Source organism: Camelina sativa, unplaced genomic scaffold (genome assembly GCF_000633955.1).
Source record: "Camelina sativa cultivar DH55 unplaced genomic scaffold, Cs unpScaffold00519, whole genome shotgun sequence".
Taxonomy (NCBI): domain Eukaryota; kingdom Viridiplantae; phylum Streptophyta; class Magnoliopsida; order Brassicales; family Brassicaceae; genus Camelina; species Camelina sativa.
In genome coordinates, this window is record NW_010921720.1 from 70,481 (window position 1) to 83,120 (window position 12,640).

The 12,640-nt window shown below is 36.8% G+C and overlaps 1 protein-coding gene across 1 annotated transcript; it reads left to right on the forward strand.

Annotated features, from left to right (window-relative positions):
• Nucleotides 1-8,626: 8,626 nt before the first annotated feature.
• On the forward strand, nt 8,627-10,893 carry LOC104773373 (probable L-gulonolactone oxidase 6). The gene is made up of 6 exons (XM_010497963.1): nt 8,627-8,634; nt 8,779-8,812; nt 8,876-9,445; nt 9,608-9,863; nt 9,957-10,058; nt 10,187-10,893. The coding sequence occupies exons 1-6, from the start codon at nt 8,627-8,629 to the stop codon at nt 10,891-10,893; spliced, it is 1,677 nt and encodes a 558-aa protein (XP_010496265.1).
• Nucleotides 10,894-12,640: the final 1,747 nt, after the last annotated feature.

The window sequence follows — 12,640 nt, forward strand, 5'->3', positions numbered from 1 at the left end:
GGTTACTAGAGGATGGGCTCGGTTGGATTGCCCAAGAAGTTACTGTACCATTACATCCAGGGGTTAAGGGAAATGAGAGAGTATTCTTCTTTGTTTATTTCAGTCTGCTTTAAGCTGTTCTTTAACATTGTATCCTGTAGAAACTGTACATATCAATAAATGAAATCTCCCCCACCCCACATGGAACTTATAATATCGTCGATGACGAAAACTTTTCCTAGCTGGTACAAAGTGGCGGAGTCGTCTTACTAGAGTCACAAGTATATGTCAGCCTTAAGCATGAAACCCCTTTTCCTAGCTGATGTAAGAAAAAGGGTCAGTGTAACATTGTAGTGGCTCCTTTAAATCCTGAATCTCTTCCAATAATAATTTCCTTTCCGCCATGTCACCACCGAAGCTTTTGAAACTTTTCCAGCTATTTTTACACTATTTACAACTTAATCTTCGTCTGCTGCACTTCAGGGTTGTTCTCATACATGTCCTGTAGAAGCTGCAGCGATATAGGTAAGGAAGCATCTCTGCATTGATGAGTCAAGAATCTGCATAATATTTCTAACTTATCCCATGATCCAAAAAGCTTAAGATACAGTAACATTACAAACTAAAACAAGGTGAATAAGTATTGTTATAACCATGCAAAGATACCGGGAAAGCAATAAAATCAAAGCAAGGTGAATAAGTAAGTCATCTAACTAGTCTTCACAAAGGGTTCAGGGAACTTCAATTAGGAAGCATGAAAGGTTGAGACTTGAGAGTACCCTGGTCTGGTTTCACTATAAACCATAATGCCTGGTCTCTTAAGCCTCCCCTCCCCATAACCATGATTGTTCCAGGCATCTGAAACAACAGTGGAGGAAATTAGTAATCACATAACCATGAAGATTATGATTATACCAGTTATACAACACAAGAAGGATGGCGATTCAGAGAAAAAGAAAGCTAACATTTTTATCCCAAGCCCCAACGGTATATACAAAACAGAGTCGGTTAAGGGTTTCAACAATCCTCACGTGTGTGGCACACGCTTAACCAATAAAAAACAGCTTGGGAGCCTTGATTGCAGGAACTTGAAACCTTCTAAATCAAAGTTGGAGTCTACAATACACTTTGGCCAATTCTGAAACAATTCCTCTGCGACTTCTTCTTCTTTTTCATCTTGTCTTCAAGCTTTATTCCACCCTTGTTCAAGCTTCTTCTTAAAGTGCATCCAACAAATGGTCTTCTCAGAACTATCGTCCAATGACTCAGGACTATCATTGCACTCTCTCTCTCTCTGTCTCTCATGTTTGTACTATTGCACCTGCTCAATTTTCCAGACACAGTTAGAAAGGTTCTTTAGTTATGTAAGAAGTAGAGAAGCTAGCAAAACAGAACATAAGCAAGGGGTCAAGGATCATACCATCAGATTAAGCTGTGATTATGCAGAGGCTTTATGCAGAGCTTTTCTAAAGCCATTTCTCATCTGACCTGCTCGAATCTTTTCCACTGCCCGTCAGGTGCAAAAAACTCCCACCATATTGTTACACTCGACAAATGAGGAACATAAAAAAAATGCTCTAAATGAAAGCCACGACTCTTACTTTAGGAACTTGGAAATTGGACTTTTCTGTAATTTGTGACTTGTCCACAATTACTAACTCAAGATTTGAAGTGATGCGTGGTTCTTGGGCATTAGATGTGATATAACATTTGCATTTACTTGCACAATAGTACTTATGTGTTCCATCCGCTATTATATCAGCTTGGGGCTACAACAGCCTTACTTAGAGTGGTTGAAAGCTAGTTATCTAGAGGTCTGTCGGAAAACTTGAACGCCGATCTGTCTTTGAGCTGTACTTTGGTATATACTGCATAGTAGTCTTTGGAGTTTCATGCCTCTGTGGAGGCTAGCTACAAGTTACCTAGTTGGCACAGTAAAAGCCTCACTAGCTAGGTTTTACATCTCTGTTGACATTGCCGAAGAAGGTTCCACAAATTCTCCATAACACTGGAATCCAAAAATAGGACAGAAAATGAAATTTAGACAAGTAGTGAAGCAATTTGACACCGAAGTCACCATGATTACTCTTAAGTAATCCCATAATCGAAATATGTCAAGATACATACAGTAACAGAGGTAAATTAGCTATACAGCTAGTTGTCACAAGGGTTTAGGAAACTTGAAAGGTTGAGAGTACCTTGTTAAGGAAACCGTAATGACTGGTCTGTAAAGCCTCCCCATGGCCATGACATCTTAAAATGGCACAAAACAAACAACAGCAGAGAAAATTAGTAATCACATAACCATGAAGATGAAGCAACATTAGTTATACAACACTAGAGGGATGATGATGCTTAAAAAGGAATGCTCACACTTTTATCTTCATCAGCACCAAAAACTCTCTTTTAATATATAAGGTAAGAATTGAGAACCGCCGCCATTTTTATTTACTCGCCGGTTTGGTATATATACTTACATGAATAATGTGATTTGTAAGAAAGGTTAGTGCTACCATATTGTATCAGGTTTAATCGATCTGAATTATTGAAACAAATTAAAAATAAGGAATCAAAACATGTTTTTCTGATAGGAGGAGATATAAAATTGAATTCGAAAATGAACCAACTTATTCAAACCGACTTTTTTTGTTTAGAAATATTTGGTTAACAAAACCGAAATACGAACCGAATCAACAAAAAAATTCGAAATAAATTTTTTTTTTTCAGCAAAGGAAACTTATTAAGAATAAAATCTGTCAAGGTATAAAGGTTCCATGAGCCATACAGGGGGATTGGAAGAAGCTGAATAAAAATCTAAGATATTACATCCCAACTTAGCTAACAAATGGGCTATCTCATTGTTTATGCGATGAATAAATGAAAATGTTACATGAGAAAAATTGCCAGAATAGTGTCTGATATCTTGTAAAAGACTATGGATGGAAACATCTTGTAAAGAGCCATTTAGGCAATCAATTAACGTTTTGCAGTCGCCTTCAAAGCATACATTGGTGAAACCCTTAGCCGCTGTTTGTTGAATAGCCAGTAATAGAGCTTGAGCCTCACCTTCTAATGGACTGCTCGCATTTCGAAGAACACTCGAACCCCAGTTAATTGCTTCTCCACAGTGATTACGAATTATCCATCCACCAATAGTTTTCCTTGTATATGTTCTGAAGCTGACATCAAAATTACATTTCACCATTGGAAATTCTGGTCTCGACCAATGGGGGTCAAAGGGATGGTCTCTAGAAACAGATTTTGAAGAATGAGATGGCGTTGACTGAATCCATTCAAAAACATCAGCCTTGGATTGAGATACAACTTGATAATGATCACTAGTAATATTTTGAAAAATGAAATTGTTACGATCCTTCCATATGTTCCACACAACCTAAAAAGGTAGTAGCTTATGTTTCTTAGGCCTTGATTGGAAGAACATATAAAGAAGCTTTTTTAATTTTATCATCCAATCAACATTTATTAGAAGAGCATATAAGGGAGCATTTAGAAGCTGCAGATGCTCTCATATGCTCTCTTCCTGTATGCTCTTATTTGAAGCATTTCCCAAGCATTTGACTCTAAAATATTAATATATATTAAAACAATTTTAAATAATTTATTTATTTTGTAAAAATAGAAAATTATGATTTCATAAAAGATAAATTTATTTGTTATAATATAATATATATGAGAAACTACTTAATGTTATTATTTGAAATAATATAATAATTTATTTAAAACATTAAAATATTAATGTGGATATAATGTTTATAATATATATTATTGTTTTATTTTAGTTTAATGTGTTATATTATATATATTTTAAAAATTTATTGAAATTAAAAATGTAAATATAGATATAAACTTTTATAAAAAATTATAATAGATATTAATTATTTTTAATTAATGTGTTACATTATAAATATATATAATTAAAATTATTAAATTACATATATATATATATATATAATTTTATTAAATTTATTAAATTTAAAATATATTTTTAAATATATATATATAGCAATGAGTGATAATTAATTTTTTTAATGAAACACATTTAAATTATATATTTTTTTTATTAATATCATATATTAAATATAAATATAATATCTAATACACCACTGCTATACCAATCAACTAAATGTGTTATATTATTCAGAGCATACAGCTTATGCACCTTAATGCTTATGCTGCATAATGCTAATGCTCTAGCATATGTTGTTCCAATCAAGTCCTTAGACAAAGAGAGATCATCTAACAAGTGTATTATAACCGATATATTTATTTCACAATCTGTGCTATGAAAAGGTAAAAGTGGAAAATTAGTTAGATCCCAAACCAACTTCGATGCAGGACATGTGAACAAAGTGTGGTTAATAGATTCATCAGCGCCATGGCATCGTTGGCATAGTGTACTAATATTCACACCCCGAGAAACTAATCTTGTAGTTGTACCTAATGATTTAGATAAAACATTCCAAAGAAAATGTTTTGTTTTTGGTAAAATTTTCAGCTTCCAAATCTTGTTTTTCAGATCAACCGAGCCATGTGGGATGGGAGGGCCAGGAACCAACAAAGAAGGATCAAGTGTAGCCAACCAGTAACCGGATCGAACAGAGTAATCACCAGAAGCATTATAATGCCAAATAAGCTTATCTTGAGAGGTATATTGTGGAATGTATATTTGTTTTAATGCATCAATATCAGTCGGTTTTATCAAACTAACAAGTGCAGATGTGTCCCATGATTTGATACAGCCAGTATCATCGATAAGAGAGGAAAGAAAGCCCATAGCATTAGGGTCAATGGAACTAACAGGACGCGGGGGATGCTCTGCAATAACATTATCCACATTGAGACGTATTGTTGAACCATCACCAACACAAACACGAACTCCCTTTTTAAGTAGCTCTAAACCCGTAAGAATGGGTGACCAGCCATATGATTATGATTTTTTAGGCGTGGCATCAAGAATCGAAGTCTCAGGAAAATATCTAGCTTTCATAACTTTAGCAAATAAGCTGTTGGAACATGTTAGGATACGCCAAGCCTGTATTGCTAACAAAGCATCATTAAACTTAGCTAAATCACGAAATCCCATACCACCTTCCTTCTTAGAGTATTGTAGCCGTTTCCAAGCAATCCAAGGGATGCCTCTAGACGAAGATGATTTCTACCACCAGAAATGCATCAGTATCGATTCTAATTCAGAGATTAGTCCAAGAGGTAATTTAAAACATGACATTGCATAGACCGGCATTGCCGCTGAAACCGACTTAAGCAGAACTTCTTTCCCCGCAGGAGATAGAAACTTACCGCTCCAATTTGTCGTACGTTGTCTCACTCGTTCAACAATATATTCAAACATTTCTTTTTTCTTGCTACCAAATTGTTCTGGTAAGCCAAGAAATTTCCCTCCACCCCCATGATTTGGTATGTCCAAGATTCTTTTCACAGCAGCTTGTCGATGACCAAAAACTCTTGAGCCAAAAGTGATAAAAGATTTGGAGCTATTGATTACTTGGCCTGAATAGTATTCATATACATCAAAAACATCTTTCAAGGCCTGACAGTTTCGGTTATTTGCTCTGCAAAAGAATAAGCTATCGTCTGCGAATTGCAAATGAGTAATAGGTGGAACTCCATTTCCTATTTTGATTCCTTGTAAGCATTTGGAGGATACTTGAGACTTGATGAGGTAGCTTAAAATGTCTGCACACAGAATGAAGAGATAGGGAGAAAGAGGGTCACCCTGTCTTATCCCACGACTCGGCTGGACCTTCCCATATGGTGTACCATTGATCAAGACTGCAAATTCAACTGAACGAACCGTAGCCATTATCCAGTTAATCCAAGTAGTTGAAAAACCAAATACTTTCATAGCAGTTTCCAAGAAGTTCCATTCCACCCGATCATATGCTTTACTGATATCCGTTTTAACAGCCATATATGTTTGAGAAACTCGTTTCCTTGCCTTTAGAGAGTACATGAGTTCGTGAGCAATCAATATATTATCAGTAACAACACGTCCAAGAATGAATGCAGCTTGAGAATCAGAGACAATAACATCCAAATGGCGTTTTAAACGGTTGACCAAACGGTTAGAAATAATTTTGTAAATGACATTACAAAGACCTATAGGTCGATAATCAGCTAGTGTCTCAGGTTCTGTAATTTTAGGGATCATACAGATATTTGTATTGTTAATTCTCGGTTTCATGTATGCAGTTGTAAAAAATTCTTTAACCTCCTTGGTTATATCCTCACCCACTACATCCCAACATTGTTTGTAGAATCTAGCAGTTAAACCATCAGGACCGGGTGCCTTGTCATCACCAATCATTGAGAGAGCCTTAAAAATTTCCTCAGAAGAAAACTCTTTCGTCAAATCATCGTTCATAGCCTGTGTGACAGTTGGTATGAAATCGGCAAAGTCCAAAGGTGAAACCAAGTGATTTGTTGTAGAGAACATGTTTTGAAAATACTCTGCAGCATGATGTCCAATATCTTTGTCCCCACTAAAAACCTGTCCTTGATCATTCTTGATCGAAGTAATATAATTTTGAGCAAATCTGTTTTTAGTAGAGGCATGAAAAAATTTCGTGTTTCGGTCACCAACATGTAGCCATAAATTTCTACTTTTTTGTTTCCAGTAGATCTCTTCCTGTTTGTAAGCCGTGTTTAGTTGTTGTTTCAATCTGGGGATCAGATCTCTATCTGATCTGTGTAAACTTGACATTGCTCTGTTTAAACGATGTTGAAGCACATCTATTTGCTTAGCTGAGTTCAGATTGCTTTTACGTTTACAAGGAGCCATATATGTACGATAGTGTCGTATTTGATCCACAATGGTATGATGTCGTTGGTCTTTACAAAACTTCCATCCCTCTTTAACGTAACTTTTGAAATTAACGACATCCAGCAGTCTCTTATCAAACCGAAAGGGTTTCCGTAGAACCGGATCATGGCAACCAAAGCGGAGCAGTACAGGTCTGTGATCAGACCCATTAAAGTCAAGAAACTCCGCTTCTTCTCTTGGAAATGTAGCTGACCATTCCGAGTTCACCAATACTCTGTCAAGGCAACACTTGACAGTGTAAAAATGTCTCTCACCAACCCAAGAAAACCTATCACCCGTAAAATTGATATCCCAAAGATCACAGTAAGAAATCATATGTCTAAAATCCCGAAATGTCCAATCTGCTCTCAAAGGTCCACCAACTTTTTCATTGTTAGAGAGAATCTCATTAAAATCTCCAACCAAGACCCAAGGTCCATCTTTAGAATGTGATAATTGTTGCAGGTAATCCCAAAAGAAGTGTCTCTGATCTTGAACAGGATGACCATAGACACAAGACAAATAAAACTGAAAGTTATAATATTTAACAGTTACATCAATGATCCTAGCATCCTTAGAAATTAAGGACACATGAACATTGTTTTTCCACAACAAAGCCAAACCGCCACTCCTTTCACAAGGGGGCACAGTAATTACATTAGTAAATCCTAATGAATAAGCAAGGTCGACAACCATATTACAGTTATTAAGAGTTTCAACTAGAAATAGCATATTAGGTTTATAGATACAGCAAATACTATGTAGTCTATATTTAGTCATAGATGCGCCAATTCCATGGCAATTCCAGGAGATGATCGTCATGGACACAGTGGGGGTACCGGGCCCCCCGCGCCTCTGTCGATCGCATTTGTTGCAGAGCAGGAACCAGCAGACTCGACCCGTTCCTTCTTTTTGATCTGACACAGGACCGCCTGATCTTCAGCAGCTTCCCATTGTTGGTAAAAAGCTTCAACCTCCACCCTCTTACGCTTAGTGCTACTCTTTCCCTTCTCAAGAATCTCACACTTATCCTCATGGATGGGAGAAAAAGTGTCAATGAATTGCTTACTAAACTTGGCATGAAGATAACAAAGTTTTTCAGCCGTAAGTTCAGTATCTTCAAATACACTAGGAGTCTCGCTTGGAGCAGAAGAACTCGGGCCAGCACCCGGAGTCGAGTAGTGATTCTTTAGTCTTGGTATTACTTCAAAAGGATCAACTGTTTTGAGGGTATTACCATCATACAAGACATCACGAACAGCCTCAGGACCAGCCATGTTTTGGTCATCATCATTTGGCGGGTCCTCTTGAAGATCGCAGAGAAAATCGCCCTCAGAGAGAAGCGACGCCATCATATGCAGATCGCAGAGAAAATCGCCCTCAGAGAGAAGCGACGCCATCATATGCTTCCATAATTCGAAAGAATTATCACACTATCACTGACCCCAGCCGAAAGGGTTCGAACCTCTCTTAGTTATCCTCTCTAAATCTTGTATGGCTGGTTTGAAGGCTTGGCCAATTTTCGTCACTGTTCAATTTGATTAATACCTGAGCTGAGCATCAGAAGAGGAGGATTCAAATAACTCTACTCATGATTCTATTAAATAATTTATATTATGAAAATTGCTAACTCTTTCCATATGAATGGACACGTCAGCAGTGGAGAGAGTGACACATATCAATCTAATTTAAAAGCAAACATATTTAAAATTAAAGAGGAATTTGAAACATCTTCATGTCTTTTATTATTTTTCATATTATAAATAATTTTAATATTTATATATGAAATCTAGAGAGGTTTAGAACATGTTGATGTATTCTTTAAGTAAGTAGAAGCATCACCAAAAGAAAAAAAAAAGTATCAAGAGTAAAACCAAAGATTTGCTTCGTCCTCTTAGGGTAAACCATAAAGATATGAACATATGGTTTAGGCGCTAGAATTTCTCAACAATTTGAAGGGTTGTAGCAGTGACTGGTAATTTGGTTACTATTGTATAGAAATTCATGAAAGTGTGTTCTTAGAGAAATAAAAAATTTATATATGAAAAAAATCAGAGTTTTCTTACGGAGCATTCATACGGAGCATTCTCTGATCGAGCCATCTGTAGAGCATCTGCTGTGGCGTACCCGACCACCGAGAAGGAGCTCTTACAAGTCGTGGCTGCAGGAACACGCGAAAGACAGAAGATGCGCGTTGTTACACGCTTTTCTCACAGCACTACCAAGTTAGCTTGTGTCGATGGAGAAGATGGTAGACTTATCAGCACCGAGCTTCTCAACCACACGTTGAATGTTGATAGAGATGCCATGACGATCACGGTTGAGAGTGGTGTCTCACTGCGCCAGCTCATAGGTGATGCTGCAAAAGTCGGACTGGCGTTGAGAATGGCGCCACACTGGTGGGGGCTAACAGTTGGTGGTATGATGTCTACCGGAGCCCACGGAAGTTCTTGGGATGGGGAGCATGGGGGAACTGCTTTTCATGACTACGTCATCGAGATGCGAATGGTAACCTCTGCTCCTCCTGATCAAGGGTACTCCATGGTTAGAATTTTCAAGCAGAGCAACTTCACTGAGTTGGACGCCGCTAGAGTTTCTCTAGGCGTATTTGGTGTTATATCTCAGGTAAAAGACTTTACATTTTCTGTTTATATCAAAGATGAATTATCTAATTGACTGGTTTGCTTTTCTTCATTAAACTGTTTTGCGGCTAAGATACATACATAATAGGCTTCTTTAAATCTTGTTTGGAAAAATGATTTAACCTTTGTATGGTTCCTTTTTCAGGTGACGGTTCAGTTGGAGTTAATGTTCAAAAGATCAATCAGCTATATGACCATTAAGGATAGCGATCTTGTAGAGATGGTTGAGAAGCACGGAAGTCGGTACGAGTTTCCTGATATAATGTGGTACCCCAGCAAAGGAGAAGTCACTTACCGGATGGATGATCGGGTTTCAGTGGACATCCCTGGCAGTGGCTCATATGATTCCTTACTGTTCGCAGCCAAAAACTCAAAATTGCTGGCATTCCAAAGATCAAGAGGTACATTCATTTCTACTATATATTTCATTACAAAAAAGTTAAAACATTTAGATAATTGTGATTCGTTTTTATTTATCTTAAAAAAACAAATAGAAGAAGGGCTAGAATTGGAAAGGAACTCAGAAAAGATTTGCACAGTGGCGGAGGGCATTTCCGCTTACTTTAATAGTCTATCATATGGTTTGTCGAATGATGGTATGTTCCTTTTTACTCTGAAAAATTAATAATAACAGACTATTAAATAACAGACTGAAAAATTAATAATGATGGTATATCATATGTGAAATCAGATTATGAAGTAATGTTTCAAATCTTGCATGCAGGTATGAATTATTCTGGCTATCCAGTGATTGGAAACCACAGCGATATGATGTCATCAGGAGGTTGTCTGGATAGTAAAGAAGATGCATTGGCCACGGCTTGTCCCTGGGACTCCCGCATACATGGCCAATTTTTTCATCAGACCACTTTCACCATACCCCTTAGGAACGTGAAGGCATTTATCAGCGACATCCAAAGTCTGGTCAAGATCGAACCAAAGGCTTTATGCGGACTCGATTTATACAATGGTGTGTTGATCCGGTATGTTCAACCATCATTTGCATACTTGGGCATCGAATTTGAGGGTATGGAATTCGAATTTACATACTATAGAAGCAGAGACCCGTTGATGCCTCGGATGTATGAAGATTTTTTCGAGGAGATCGAGCAGATGGGTTTGTTCAAGTACGAGGGGCTGCCACATTGGGGCAAGAACAGAAACGTTGCATTTATCAACGCCATTGACAAGTACCAGGATGCAGCTTTTTTCTTGATGATGAAGCAGATGTTTGACCCACTAGGCCTATTTTCAAGCAAATGGACAGACGCAGTATTGGGTTTGGGAGGCGACCTTACCGTAGATACAGAAGGTTGTGCATTGGAGGGGTTGTGCATCTGTTCGAAAGATGTGCATTGTTCCCCTACCAATGGTTACTTCTGTCGACCTGGGAAGATCTACAAGGCAGCGCGCGTCTGTGCCCACTTATGAAAATGTGTTTTTCTATTTCCTTGTCTAATCTATATTAGAACTTATGTAAAGACGATGCTATATCTGTTCGTTTATATATATGAATATGATGATAACCTTATTAGTCACTTGTTTTGCAATACTGTGATTGTCGTGATCTTTCCCAACGATTGTTGATTGAAATACCGATCATAAGGTTTGGAATCGTAAACAACTTTATTTACGGTTTGTTTTACAACAGTAAGCTCTCCCAAACCCCAAGAGGCACCAGAAAACATTTACTTGTCTTGTAAAAAAGATCCATAAGTTCTCAGATGAAACCATTACAAGTTTTCAATCTTTACAAGTATGAAAAGTTTTCTTTCCACGAAATGAATATTTAAGCTGTTCTTTAGGATGTTATGTTATATACAACCATGAACAATACAATGCATTATTTTTGCTGCAACTCATCATAGCTCTTCCTTGTTCGCCGCCGACCATCGATTCGATGATCATCTCTCTCTCTTCAGTTCAGGCGACTTCTTCTTTTCCTTTTTGACAATTTGGGCCTTATTTAACATTCTTCGGCCCTATTTGACAATTTCGGCTTGTTTGATATCTGGCCTATAAATCATATGCGGCTGCCTTCACCAACGAATTAACAGGGAAAACCCCTTATTTTTTTGTTCTTTCCTTAATTGCAAGATCTGTTGATTTTTAAAAATGGAAAATTAGCAATAAATATTGTATTTCCTTGTAAATAATATTATTTTTCCTTTTTCCTTTTCTTTTTCTTTATTGCGTTGACTATAGTATTTTGGTAATTTTCATAATTGCCAGTCATAAATTTCCTTAATAAATTTTCTAGTATACATATATTTAATGATTTATAAAGGAAGACATATCATAGAGAGAAAAAAACGAATTGAAGATGATGAAGATTTATATTGTTATGTTTATATTGCTTGTTACAGGAACATCATCGTTCAAACCTTATCGTGGATGTAGCGTAACAAAAGGTTATGGAGATTTTGTTTATTGCTCAGACTCTTTGAGTCCGAATACCCCATTCATCCCTCCTATTCCACAATGCTGTAACAACTTAAAAATTGACAAGATGTATTGTCTTTGTGATGCTGTCAACCCTCGATTTGCCGAGCAGTTTGATGTGAGAAAGCTTAGCTTACTGTCTCACGCATGTGGTGATCTATTAGTTCCAGGCTCTTACTGTGGAGGTAATTAAACATTAATTATAACCACTTTCTCATATATATATTTATCTCGTTTTTCCATCTATAACATATATGATGTAAGTAACATTAAAATCAAATTTTCATATTGGTGTTTGGTGTTTCAGTATACAAAGTTCCCGGTGGTCCATGAGAGGAGAAAAGAAGCATATATACTTCCTTCTATGTATGGTTATTTGGTATTTTATGATGAAAGCAGACTTATTTAATTATCTTAAAGCAGACGTACGTAGCCTTCTAAGTGTTTTTATTGCAAACGAATGATCTTTTACATCTTTAAAAGCTCAACCTTATACAGTCTTTGACGTCTCATGGTGTATAGTTTATAATTGAAAACTTAGTTTGAACTTCATCCAACCAACGAACAATATCGCAAGTTAAAAGAAACAAGTCACATGAACCCAACCAGCAAGTCAGCAACACGTTACTCCACCAATAGGAAATATCTTCATTCTTCAATATTCCTATTTTCCCTTTTCGCTTATCATCCTCCGTATGATGATTAGTTCTCTTATTCTCATATATAGATATATCCA

What these genes read in the sequence shown, in the direction of transcription:
- LOC104773373 (XM_010497963.1), top strand. An exon ending in TATTTGGTGTTATATCTCAG is followed by an intron (nt 9,446 to 9,607) that starts GTAAAAGACTTT and finishes TTCCTTTTTCAG; the next exon opens with GTGACGGTTCAGTTGGAGTT. An exon ending in GGCATTCCAAAGATCAAGAG is followed by an intron (nt 9,864 to 9,956) that starts GTACATTCATTT and finishes AAAAACAAATAG; the next exon opens with AAGAAGGGCTAGAATTGGAA.